General features: G+C 41.2%; 1 protein-coding gene across 2 annotated transcripts in view; it reads right to left on the reverse strand.

Moving 5' to 3' along the window:
* The window catches only part of STIM2 (stromal interaction molecule 2), a 64,656-nt gene extending 56,621 nt beyond the window's left edge, over nt 1–8,035 (reverse strand). Inside the window, exon 1 of one of the 2 annotated variants that reach the window (XM_071432579.1) lies at nt 7,705–8,033. In XM_071432579.1, the coding sequence (XP_071288680.1) occupies nt 7,705–7,882 (178 nt within the window). In that variant the 5' untranslated portion in view covers nt 7,883–8,033. Of the gene's footprint in view, nt 1–7,704 lie in introns of both variants that reach the window. The other variant, XM_071432583.1, reaches the window with a different exon arrangement.
* Nucleotides 8,036–14,350: the final 6,315 nt, after the last annotated feature.

Consider the following 14,350-nt stretch of genomic DNA (forward strand, 5'->3'; position numbering starts at 1 on the left):
AAACTAAAAATACACTCTGGGAAAAACAGAACTATCTCTGTACATTTCATTTGCAACTAAAATCCACCAGTAGGAAAGGATATAAATATATTTTTCCTTCCTGACACTTAACAATATAAATTTTGGAACTATATGATATTATACAATCTAAATTTCATATTTAGCAAAACAGTAAAAAGTACTTGGCACTAAAAAAAGCAATTTCATTTTCACTTCAAAACAAATTTTAATACTTCAAGCAATGAAAACAACTGAAGCCAGCAGTATTTTCATATAGACATACAACGTTACAGCAAGAAGTTACCTTGCAACCTTCTATATATAGCAATCTAGAATTAAAACTGTACTAGAAGGGAGTCTGCTACTCAGAATAACTACCTTTCATATTTGCTTAAAAATCATCACAGAACACCTGATTTGCATATGCTTTTTATTTGTTAACAGTATAGTACTTCTTGTTTGTTGTTCTTCAAATGAAAATACTGCGTAACACTTCAAAACGAGGAAAAACTAATCAAGCTTGTCATTTCCAGACTACTACAGAGAAAATATTCTTTTTATATGCCTTAGATCTAAGCACAAAAACAGAAGTCTCATCTACTTAATGCATCTAGTGAGGGCAGGAGGGAGGAATGCATTTCAAGTAAAGCCTGTGGCTCGGACAAAAAAAAATTCAGACTGACAAAAGTTATTAGTCAAAGCTTATATTTCCCCACCAAAGCTCACTGAACATACTTATGGATGAAGACTGAGTATATCTTAAAAATAATCACTTATTGAGCCATTCACTCATTTGTCAAGGCTACATATAATAAACAAACAAAACAAAACAAACCAAAAACAAATTAAAAAAAAAACCACCCCACACCATTCAGGAGATATTCTCCACAAATATCCAAGGGAGCCACAAGGAGTTATTTACTATTAAAAATAAAATAACATTTGTGTGAAAATTTCTTTTCTAAATAACATATTTAACTTGCAGGAAACTGAATTTAAGTAATTCAGTTCACAGAGCCACTAGATGGAACTGAGAAAAACTGTTCCTTTATCTCTGTAACACTTGTTTAATAATTACATACAATTAACCCCTTCCTTTATTCTAAACTACAAAGTGAGAAGGAGCACTAAGACCACAATTTCACAAAATTTTCCCTTTTAAGGAGAAAGTACGCAGAGCCTAGAAAACCAAAACATCTTAAGCAAATTTTTATTCAAGACAACCTTGCTTAAATTAATACTCTATCAGAAGGTTTGACAGAGTATTCAAAGCTTTTAAACACTTTTAAAGCTTTAAATAGGTTAAGGTAACCTACTGTTTTTAGTAAACTACTCAGTTCTAGAGGCTGAGCATATGACAATTTCTTACAAATGAACATTAACTACAGAAACACAGTACACACAAAAATAAATCAGGTATTAAAATTTTAGCTGGAGACAGTACCAGAGGGCTGGGCTGCTGACAGTTTTTAAATGATTCATGATGCATAAGAAAAGGTAGGAAACAGAAACTGTTGCCTAGAGGAAAAGGATCAAAGCTATCTTTGCATTCCTATAAATTCTGAGCTACTGCAGAAGTTAAGCTTAACACAATCTAACAACAATTCCAATTGTTGCCTCAACAACAATTCCAATTTACACAAGTTTCTGTGGTGCTGATTGTGGTTTGCAACACAAGCTGCAGTAACTCAGTGATGGTTCCCTTCCCATCTCAACATCTAGGCATCACTGAAGATTCACCTGCAGGAACATAACGCTGCCTGCATAGAGAGAAAATCTCCTGATATACTTAAAAATCTTGGCTAGACACTACAGGAATGAGATCAAAAAGGTCAGTGGCTCTTACCTCTTAATTTGAATTATGTTGAAACAAATGAGTCAACAGTTCTGAGTGCTGTGAGCTCTTAATTCTTAATTGTACTGACAAGCACATTATCTTCGATTTCCAAGATGAATTTTAGTTAAAATTCTACATCTCATTATACAGATTTAAAGATGCCTGCCTCTACCAGGTCTTTGAAAAATGCCATGGATTTTTCAGATTTGAAGGAAAATGAGCAAGATCCAGAATAAAGGGGCAGGTGGAGGAAAGGTATAAATAAACTCTCTTCAGTTAAGTTGGAATTGCTCAGAGAAATCAAGTGAACAAGGGCAAATTTTCTGACAATCATCACATTCTGTTTGTGCTGATTCTAAATTTTAACAACACATTATAATTTTATTCACCCCTCCTCTTTCAGATATGCAGTTTCCATAGGAACTGGCAATACTTAGTAGTAACCAAAGGCAGAATAACACTAATTTATGTAATAACTTGAAACTTACCTTGGTCTCTAAAAATGTGTATATGCTTATTTTAGAACAACAAACATTGTGGTTATTAATTTTTTACACATTCCCTATGTGGTCAAGATAAATATCTCAAGTTTCTGTATTTCAAAAAGCCAGTTTCACAGACAGGTTGTAACAGACTAATCCCAATGAAGTCTTCTCATATATCAGGATTTCTGCAGTAAATTAGTCAGCACTTACATAAAATAATAAACTTTTGATTTTTGAAGAGTCTTTGACCATGCACTAATTAAATCTTTTTAAAAATAAAAAAGAATGCTAGTAATTTTCTTAGCTCTTTGCTATGCATTCCTCTTCCTAAATATTGACCGAGAATGAACACTAAACACAAAAAACACGTAAAGACGTCCAAGTTAGAGAACACTATCTAAAAATCAATTAGAAGGCTATCAAACTGCTTTCTTCATACAAATGCTAAAAAACCCCGGTATTTTTAGGTGATTTTCATAGTTGTAGTATTACTATAGGAAATCCTATCAAGATCAACAGCTCCTGTCACTGGGCACAGTCCCCTTTTGACAAACACAGGGCAGCCCAACCCAGCTCTGACAGATCAGCATCCCTGGAGTTAGGCAGAAGAAAATGAGTCATGCCCAAGCTGCGTGGGCCCAGCTTTGCAGAATCGGGTAGGAGGTCCTCAGAAAAGCAGAGCTGTCTTCAGAAATCTTATAGCTGAAAGGGCAACACAAAAACCTGCTGATGGAGAGATGACAGAGCTCCAGCATCTCAGGGAGCAACACTGGGGGTATTAAGAAAGGGTCTGCTACATACATACATACATACATACTACTACTCTAACACAAGAAAAAAAACAAAAACCAGCTAAATAACCTGGCTAAATTAAAACATTACGAATGAATCCTCAGAAGAGGTGAAGGAAAATCCTCACAGGACAACAGAAGGTGCAGAACACACTGGCAGAAGCACTAAAGAGCTACAATCAAAACACTGGAAGGCTGTAAGGCAAAAAAACTCAGCTAAGAGCAAAGGAAGTTACAAGTGCTTGCTGTCTTATCTCTGAGTGGGAGTCCAATGCCACCAAGCTACATAAAGGCCAGGGTTTTTCCTGGTTAATTATTTTTTAATATTTGTTTCAAAACTGTCTACAAATCCAGCCACTCACAGCTTTTTTAACTGTATCTCATAGTTACGACAATGCAACTGCTGACTGAGCTATCGAAACACACATCTCTCCTGAATTTCTATTCTTCCTCACTAAAAATAAAAAATATGCTAAGAAATTAAAAACTTAATTTAACTGAGAAACTCATTCTATTTCAAAGACAAATGACAGCATTGAGATGCTATCAAAAAGTAAATAGTAGCTTGAAGTCAACACCCTTTAGAGGAGACAGGAGTTGAAATTAGTCCTCCCACCAGAAATAGTAAAACCAGATTACAAGGAGCTTTTCTAGAGACAAATAGAAGAAATGAAATTGCAAAAAAAAAACCAAACAATAAAAAACTCCAAACCTGTAATGCTCCATAGCTAGAGAAATCTACTAGCATTTTACTAAGAAAGCAATGGAAATCTCATAGCTCTCAAACTTTTAAGACAATTGCATGCCAAACTAGTCATGCAAAAGCATTTCACTATGTTCCCAAATTCACCATCCTCTTTGTATTAGCTCACCATACAATGAAGTCTCTCACACAACCACCAAATTCCAAATGCATTATTCAAGCCCCAAAAAGGTCACTGATGCAGTTTCACAGTCACCTTAGTGATAAAACTCTATGAACAGCTCTGTTCAGACTAGGTGCCATCACAGGAAGCAGACCATCCTTGCTCCCCTCTCCTGACACCATGGTCCTCCCTCTTCTTTGCACTGGTGCTAGGCTTAAAGTAAGTTAGGAAACAGTCTGATAAAAATTCATAGTTTTACCTGTTGCCTCTGGTTCTTGTCACATTGCTGCAATCCAAAGCCACAGACAGTGCTCATCACAACGTCAGGGCCAGTCAGGTGGTACAGAGCAGAAAGGGAGCATAAAACTCCTTCCCTCCTGGTGGGTTTCCAGCGGTGGGATAAGCATGCCTGCTCCTGCTAGCTCTCTTCTGGTAACAATATTGCCTGCATGACCAGCTGGGGTCAATCCAGAGAAAAAAGCCCCACTTAAACAGCCACCCACACTAGAACAGCTTAAGCCAACTCTAGAGCTGCAGCTAAAAATACATTTTCCAGAAACCTTCACTTCTCAAATGCCAAAGCCTGATTAATTTGAAGAGCTCAGAGTGTTAATATGATGGCTAAGTTCCAGAATAGAAATGTAATTAAAAGAAAAATCTTTGAAGAACTAAAAAGGTTACATTGTGTTGCCTATTATTTCTTCAGTGCAGTGCTGTAGTTAAAACTGGTCTCAAATATTGTGCGACATAATTAGAGAGAAATTTATTAGCCAAATACAGGTGCAGGATCTCTGTCACACCCAAAGGCAGCCGAGCTAATCCATGATCATGGATTAAATTTAAACATGAAAATAATCCAGAATTACAAAGCAATTTATAATTGGGTGAATATAAAAATGTATATACTCAGTGCTATCTTCAAGCTTAGAACAGAAGGTTCCTTAAAACCTTCTACCAAATTAAGTAGTGAACAAGCAGAGCTGGAGTGAATAGCAAACAGCCTCATGGTGTTCCCTCCAAGGGAGACACATTTCCCCAATTGGTCCAATTTTCACAATCATGACTAAATACCTTCAGGCACAGTCAAGTCACACTACATATTCAGCTGTCATTTAAAAATACTGTTAAAAAGGCACATACACACAGGAAAGACAACAGTAATGATAATCCATATACTCAATTAAGTAAATACCTGAATATCTGATAAAATATGGCAAAAATAGAATCATAAGCTCTCCCCTAGTCCTAAAACTCATCACACATCCTTTTTCTGTCAAATATCTAGATTATCTTTGCCAGCTTCTTCTCTAAGCCAATAAAAACCTCTGATACTGGGAACCTGTTTAACAATCTACACAATTTGGCTGTTACAGGTAAAAGCTCTCCAGCCTATATTTAATCTAAATCATACCCACAAAAATTTACTTCCTCTTAACCTACACCTCAACTACAGGAAAATTAAAAAAAAGACCACAGAATAAAAGCTTTAAAAAACTCGCAGTGCTTCCATGAACCATTTCTTACATACCCACCCCACAGCTTTTTCCACCACATCAAAATAATCCAATACTTTATTAAAATAAAAAAATTAATTCATAAGTTCTGAACCTCTCAAGTCACGTGATTTAATACTCAAACCTAGACACAAAAGTGCAGTCAAAAAGAAAAAGAAAGAAAAAAAAAAGCCTCCTGTACTTTAAACTCAATCAACATATCCAAGGATGACATCTACTTTTGCCAGCTGCATGTTTCTCATTCAGACCAATTTGTGACTAGAAGTCCTGAATTATTTCCTACAGCTCTGTTTCCCAAACATCTCTATCTAAGCATCCCATAGCCTCTTCCTAGCACAGCATTTTATGTGCATCAGCTTTTTATCTTCTGGATTGTACTTCTCAAACCAGTCAAAATTACTGAATGAAGAGTTTATTCTGTTGTTCTCCAGACAAGTGTTGGTATTCTCTCCCAACTCAGCAGCACATTTCCAACTCTCACCTTTTAGGAAAATAACAGATAATATAACTAAAATCACCCCCTGAAAAAGTCATCTGTTTTTTTCCAACCATTCAAGAGTTCTTCCAGCTTTGCAAAAAGTAACTTTAAACTACTTAGGAGTTAGTAAGGCAAACTCCATGACAAATTGAAACATGTATTTATTAAGTGGATGAACACAGAACTATGCTGATACCTCCTAAAATTTAAAACTGTTTGTAAGATGGCTTTTAAACATATGTATTTTCCAGACCATACTGTCATGTAACACAATTAATCCACTTAAAGCATGTTAGATTTCTAAAATAATTGTATTTCTTCTTCACCAGAGTCACTACTAAGTGAAAGAGAACACAGCTGATGGGCATCTCAGTACCTTTACAGTCCATAAAACATTTTAAAAATTTGGATTTTTCCATACAGACTGACACATCAAAATTGATTGAGCACAAAATGTAGACAGCATCAGCAGTATTCATAGTAAGAACCGCTTACCACCACCTACAACCAGATCAATCACAATCAAAAAACAGAAAGAGAGAGAGCTGTTCTGATACAGCACTTCTGCAACACCCTTGGGAGGTACAAGACAGACTGCGGATGCTCCAGCTTCCTTCAGCTCATCCAGCAAGCCAACAGACTGGACAATTCACATTGCAGGAATATCAATGATCCCCCGCTAGATCACGTAGCCTTGCATCTCTACCTTGGAGTTATGTCATGACTACTGCTGAAGTTTCACTCATTCTAATTAAAATTCATGTCCTTAAGGTGCTGGGCTGAGAAGAAACCCAGGTATGTGGCATCAGCTGAAGTTCAACACCTTCAGTTCAGGATGTCGATACTATTCCAAACAACATCAGAAGTTTTTCTTTGAGAAACGCACATTACTTTGAAGGGATATGGGTTTTTCTTGTTTCGTCCACCTTCCAAGTTCTTCCTTTCAATTACGGAGCTTTTTGAAAAGCACATTATGAGACTGGACAAACTTCTAAGTGTTTCCGACCCCATTTTGCTAAGTGAAGTGTCTAAAGGCAGTAAAGCTTCCTCCTGTTCATTACAAGACAGATTCCGAATGCGTATAAGCAATTCAGAGCCATCAAAGCCTGCCGAAATTAGATTATTTGAAATGTTTCGATAGAAGCGCTGTTTTAATTGCAGGCATTCCCAATTGCCCTAAGTACGGTAATGTGACTTTTCTTTAAAGAATTAAGCGAAGGCTGGAATGCCTTCCCCTTTCCCGGAGAACTCAACCCCCCTGGGGGCAGGGATGGACACTCTGCCTTGCAGGAGCCGTGCAGCGATGCAGCGGGACCCGCCAGCCGCCCGTGCCGGCTCCGGGCCGTGCCCGCCGGAGGCGGCCCCGCGGGTGCGGCGCCGGGGCGGGCGCGCTCGGCCGCTCTGGCCGCGGCCGGCGGCGCCCCGGACACCGGCACGGGCGGCACCGCAGGAGCCGACGCGGAAGCGGCGGCTCCGGATCCCAACAATATCGCTATTCAACAGGATCCTGCACACATCCTGCGGCGGGCTGCTTCCCGGGAAGGGCCGCGCCGGGCAGTACCGCAGTGCCGCCGCCGCAGCCGGACCCCCTGCAGACCGGCCCGGCGCCCTCTGCAGAGCCGCACCGCGCCCGGCCCCGCGGCGGCGGGAGGCGGCTCGGAGGCGCCCCGGAGAGCAGCGTCCCACCCGTCCGCCGAGAGCCGCCCGCCGGCGGGACGCGCGGGGGCCGTTACCTGTCACCGGCTCCGCCGCAGAGCCGGCCGCGCCGCCCCGTCCTCCCCGCCGGCCGCCGCCGCCGTCCGCAGCCTCCAGCTCGCACCCCGCGCCCGCGGCGGCGGCGGGCAGGAGCAGCCCCAGCAGGAGCAGGCAGGTCAGCACCGGCCGCACGCCGGGCGCTCGGAGCCCGCTCATCGGTACCGGCGCTGCCGCGGAGCGAAGGCAGGAACACAAGGACGGACGGAAGGAACGCAGGGCTGGAGCTCCGCGCTGCGCCGCTGCCGCTCCGGCGGCACCAACCCGCTCCGCGCCGCCTCCCGCCGCTTCCGGCGGCCCCCGCGCCGCCGGGCGACACGTCACCGCGCGGTGACGTCACCGGGGAGGGGGCGGCCAGCGGCGCGCGGCCCCGGTCCCGCTGCCCGCGGGACAGCGCGGCCCGGACGGGACGGAGCGGAGCGAACGGGACAGCAGCGGGCAGGGCAGAACAGAACAGAAGAGGACAGGACCGGACCGGACAGGCGGCAGCCGCAGGTGCCGGGACGCGCTCGGGCCGCCTGCATCGCCGGGGCAGGGCACTCCTGTCGGGGTGCGGGGAGCAGCCGTCCCGCGGGGTCCCGCCCGGCTCCCGCCGGCACCCGCGGAGCGCCGGCTCCCCCGGGCCGCCAGGCGTGTCCCGGAACCCCTCCGATCCAGACCGGCTGGGCCGGACCCAGGAAGGGCACAAGGTGAAAATAAGATGTTTTAGAAAATGAAAATAAGGTGTTCTAGCTACAGGGCAAAGCCTTGGACTTCGTTAAACTTGCCCTTATCGCACCGGCAGGGCAGACACCTGAGGAGAGCTGTCTGAAGTTCAGGTTCGGTGTGTACTACAGCGCTCTCAAAACAAACATCGACAAAACGTGAAAAGGAAGAGTTTCAAATCTGATCTCACACAACTGAAGCCAGGAAAACTAAGTCTTCACAAAGATTCAACCGTGATTTCATTGTGCTTAAAATCTTGACCAAACAAAACCACTTTTGCTTATGATGTTTCCATCAAGCCACTGAATGGCAGTAAAGTCTGTGCTTTGTCCTGTCCAAACTTGCAGTACTTTACAGCATTCCATTTAGAGCCATTTAACGAGAATAACACAGCCTTTAAAGACCAAATTCAATCTACTATTTTAGATACACAGTACATGAGAAAATAATGCAACACAGGTGCTAAAAGCTATATAAACATTACATTTTCTATTAGCTATTGCAATTACCTAAGAAATAACAGAAGAGGGCTTGAAAGAGCCTTGAGAAAAGCCTTTGCCTGCTATGTGGACCCTGCAGGAGACAGGAGCACGAAATGGAGTTGTACAAGCTGCTTCTGTGGGTCAGCAAAATCTGGAAAGCTAACTGTGAAATCATTACAGTACTATTAAATGCAGCAGAAAACAATTTCTCTACTAATATAGCTGGCATGCAAACTCCATCCCAGTTGAAACATATGTTTTTATGGGGAAAAAATACCAAAACTTAAAAGTAATCATATAGCATATAAAGATTTGGAAAATGTGTCTAAAGCTAATGAACTCTGAATTGTGAAGTCTGTGCATAGCGTTAGCATGTCTGATGGTGAATACAACAGTTTTTAAAGACCAACAGTATCTGACCAGATCTTGTGCAAAGAGAACAATGAAAAGCCTGTATCTTAAGAAAGCTTGTTCAGTGTTGTTTAACTTTAGGGAGGGGAGCTGGAGCAGAGTAAATTTCCCAGATGGAAACAAAGAAACCAGCTGTTAATTTAATTAATTAGTTAATGTTATGTTACAAAGAGAGAGGAATGCATAAAGGGCACATGGAAGAGGCAGGTTTCCTGGGCAAGTGTGAACTGTTTTAACTGAGAGTTAGTGAAGTCAAAAGACCCAGATTGCACAAGTACTGTAAAGAAAAGCCTATTCTGCATCAGAATAGCTGTGAGATGGGGACGCTCCAATAAAAACGATGTGGGCCTAAAATAATAAATGATCCTTACTAAAAGTCCTCTTTCAGTATTGGTTCATTCTCACCTCCTGCTTTTAACTACAAGACCCAAAGTCATTAAGCATGGAATGGATTGTTTTCGAGCAATGTCTGTGTTCTGGAGTCGAGGGGATGTCACTGCTGGTCAGGACACCATAGCAGATCTCACAGTGAGAAGTTTCTTAGCTGGAAATGCCTCATGATGCAGTGCCAGTTCATATCATGCTGAATCAGCTGCATGAGCTCAGAATCAAGGAAAGGCTGCAGCCTAACCCATTAATCCACAGAAACCTAAATAATTTGTGGTTTCAATATGAGGACCCAAATTCTAAGGAGTGCCCTGCAAGGCTTCATCACAGAACCAGAGAAAAATGTATGACCTCTAGAGTTCCTCTAGTCTAACTCCCTTACTGAACCCTGAGGAACATCACTCATAACCAGATGCAAGTTTCATTTCAGACTGGTCACCAGTACTTTTTAAGTAGAGTGGCTCAGACTGCCATCCACCTCATCTACTTACCCAGTCCCTACTGGACTACCAAAATGCTGTGGATGTCACATCAAAAGACCCTTGCTGAAATCAGTATGTGCTGCTCTTATCACTTCAGTCATAGAGCCATCTCTCTCATGACCGAAGGCAGCTGTGTTGGTGGAACTCTGCTGGTTTTCAGAAGTGACTCATCTCCTTTGTCATCCCAGAAATGGCTACCAGAAACTTTTCCTTCATTATCTCCTCTGAGAGAGATACTTGGTAAGGATGATTTATCTGCGGTTTCCTGCACCTTGCTTTGATGATGGACCGTGACATTTGCTTTTTTCCAAAAACTGGAAATCCCATGTGATTGCCACAGCCTTTAGAAGGTGATAGGAAGCAGCACAATGAAGTTACTCACCTTCCTCAGCACTTTGCAAGCAGCTCCTGTTCAGCCCTTAGGACTTGCAAACATGTAATTCCTAAATTTGCAGAAGTCTCCTTCTCCAAACCTGGCCAAACTAGGCACAGGGCTCTGTGAACCCTAAGGGCTGACCTTGCTAGTAAAGAACAAGGGAAAGAGGGCTTTGAGCATCTCAGCCTTTTCACAGTTCTTTATCACTGGTGACCTGGCCCGTCCATCAGCAGAGCTGTGTGGGTTTGGGGTATGCTTGCTATTTGGAATGTTTTCTCTACCTCGGGATGTAGACAGTTGTAATAGAAGGGCTGGAATTTGTTGTGAATGGAGAATGGATGGGAATTTCTGGGCATGGGGTTGCTGGATGAAGCACACAGCAGCAAAAGAGTTCTCTCCATGGACTATGCTATTGGCATCCAAATTACCCAACCCAGCACACCTGTGTGCAGTTTTGCAAGAACTTTTTCTCTTGTTCTGGAGAAAAAGAGCAATGAAGAAATCCTGATGACTTAGAGAGGTGAGACAGGATGGAGACACTGATCACTATCAGCTGCTAAAGGCTACAAACAGGCATATCCAAAATCTCTGCACTGTTGCCAGCCAAGAGGAACTGAGACATGAGGAGATCCTCAGAGTTTGTGCCACTTCTCTCCTGTGTAACTGCCATGGATGCTGGACATGGGGCTCCGGAGGGTGGGACACCCTAAGAGTGCGAACAAAAGTTACAAAAGTTACAGTTGCTTTGTTTCCAGGTCTGCCCAAAGTACAACCACCTTCCCCAAACAAGGTCTGGCACTGGCACATGCACGTTGTTGACAGAATGTTGCAACAGCATTTCCCAAAAGTGCCTATGTTTATCTTTCTGCAGGGAGCAAACTGGTCTCGAAGCCTTAAGAGTTCAGCCATTTATGTTACTTTCTGTCACGAATCCTGATGAGTATTAATGAACTCCTACAGTCTTGGTCTTGAGTGTTCTTTGCTGTATGGATAACCTGAGAGGCTTTTATGTGAGTCCTGTCCTGCATCCTTCCATTGATCTTCAGAGCAGAAAGCTTTTTTCCCCCCTTTTATTAGTGTGTATTAAGTGCTTTGAGTTGCCTTTCCTGTTAGCAATTTTATCATTCACCTAGCCTTAATCACCACATTGATTTATCTGAACAGAAAAAGGGAGAGGAAATAATCTTCAGAGTTGTTTAATGCCAATAGTTCTTTCCAATATATACATTCAGCCAGCCCTACAATAACCCTGAAGCAGGTCTGAACAATAGAATAAAGGAAAAACAATATTTTTTTCTGCCCTTTAGTACCATTTGCAGTCTCTCCAAACTAAAAGCTGTGAATGTTCTGGGTAGATGAGAAGACTGATGAGGAAAAATGAGCCAGACTAATAATAACAGATGAGAAAGAAACCTGGTGGGGGAAACAGAAACAAAGCACGAACTTAGAAAAAATGCTACAAGGTCACCTTATAGGAAAGAAGGCTCAGAAATTAAGACAATATTATTTTTATTAAAAAAAATGCAGTACAAACTGGCAATAAGTTCAAATTCAGATAAATATATTATTTACAAATAATTCAGATTATTTGTAAATTGTCCAAGAAACATTTGATTCTATTGTGCTGTGAAAAGAAACATTCATTTTTAATAGGCTTGAGATTCAAATTCAAATATCTTCTCTTGATTAGAGAAGTTATTTATATCTGCACCCAAATTATAAAACTTTCTAGTTCTCAGATTTCATGTGCTGATAAAATATCAAATGAAGGTGGAATTTTGTAAGATTTATATTTGTCAGGATGAGAGGATCAGTTTAGGAACCCCTTCTTAGTTGTTTCTGGATTACTGAAGTTTATGTTGTGGGGAGGAAAACTTAGTGTTAGTTCAAGAGGAAACTATACAAAGTATTTTAAGTGGTCCTGTATTTCCAGCTGTTAATGGACTAAGAAACTATGGGTCATAGATGTTATCTCAGTTCAATAAGAAAATTGAACTCAGAGAATGGAGGTTAGTGAAACATCTTCCTTATCTAAGGGGAGTATTGGCCCTTAGGATCTTATCAGCCACCACGAGTCTAGATATCCCTCAAACGAGCAAATTACCTGGTAATAGGCTAAAATGCTGCAAAAATTACAAAATCTCTTCCAATAAGAAAGAAGGAGCAGCCATTAAGGGCAAAACAAGAGCTGCAGATCTGCAAAGAACTTTTTTATTAAGTTTCCTAGTTCGAGAATTTTTTTTCAATCAGCATTGTCACAGGCATTGCAGAAGATTTTTTTCTTTAACACTTATGGAGTAAAGACAAATATAAAAGAAATCTTGGAACACACACACACACAATGTTCAGCAAGTGTTCATTGCAGCTGATTCTTGTATTTGCATAGAAGATTTGCTTATCCTTTTTTCAAATTGTTGAGTTCTTTATGGGAACAGAGATGCCATTCCAGTTAGAAGATGTTGGCTAGGCAGACTGTGGTTGGATTCTGTTTATTTCAAAAATAAACAAAGACTCAATCTGTTTACACAAGATCTGGAGGCACATCCGGAGATACCGAGTCTGAAGGAAAACAATGGCAGAACGAGTGAATAAAAGATTTCAGACAGCACTTGGATTTCTGGAATCTGTAGTAGGAGCCAAACAGTTGCCAGGACACAATCTTACTGGTGGTGCAGGAGCAGGGAGGGATCTTGCTATCTTGAATACTTTGGCTTGTCACATTACAACACAATGATGGGTTGATACATATTTTGACAGCTAAAGACCATTTGGAGCAACACAAAAATGGTTGTGGAAATTAATTACCTTACAGATTTGAGTGATCAGAAATATGTTAAAAGCTACCAAGGGACAATCCTGGAGATCATGGTATGACAAAGTTCATCATCTGATCTACTCAGAATACACATCTGGTTTTGCCAAAATTGATTGCCAGACTGTAAAAGTCCAGGCATCTTATTAAATTTTAACAAGACCTTGATTCTAGTAATTTTGCACTCACAGTAAAATCATAATGGGGTCATGTGTAGTTCAAGCTGTCTTTGAATTATCAGTGTAACCATTCCTGATGTTTAATGAACAGCAATATTAACACAAAAAATCCATACATTAAAAATAAATTGCTGGCTTTTTCACTCTTCAAGCAATGTGAGAATTGAACCAATTTCAACACAGAAGTAAGAGCTATAGACATGACTGGCCAAAAAAGGCTATCTTAGAGGGAATGGAGAACAGAGCATTTTACCACCAAATAAAAAAAATAAAAGATCCCAGTATCTACATAATATTTCTTTCACTTTCCCTGAATCTCAGCAAATCTCTAAATCTGCCATTACCTAAGCAGAGACAGTCAGTGCTTTGTGTCTTCTTATTCCCTCCCTTCCTGTTAGAGAGGAAACAAGGAAAAGCACAATCAGGAGGTGATGAGAGTCACTACTGCACATGACTACTTTTTATTTTATAACAAGCCTATTGACCAACTGTGTGAAAAAAAAATAGAATAAAAATCACAATTAAAAAATATATCATTTGGACAGAGTCATTCAGCACATTCTCGTGAGTGCAGCAAGTATTGAAGAATGCCTCCTGGGACATGTTTGAGTATGGTTTTGCTCAGAGAAAATAGTTCCTACTCACGTGTAACAGGTACTGTCAGAATGGAGTCTGCTTATTCAGGCTGGTAGAGGCATTCTGGGGATCAGTTTTCATTTTCTCAGTGCCTATAAAGTAACTGTTGCATTAAAAATAATGAGTAGTAACTTTAAGAAATTTTTTTTGTCTAAAT

This window comes from Agelaius tricolor, unplaced genomic scaffold, assembly GCF_023055355.1.
Source record: "Agelaius tricolor isolate 1412-34295 unplaced genomic scaffold, bAgeTri1.0.p SCAF_8, whole genome shotgun sequence".
In the NCBI taxonomy this organism is placed as follows: domain Eukaryota; kingdom Metazoa; phylum Chordata; class Aves; order Passeriformes; family Icteridae; genus Agelaius; species Agelaius tricolor.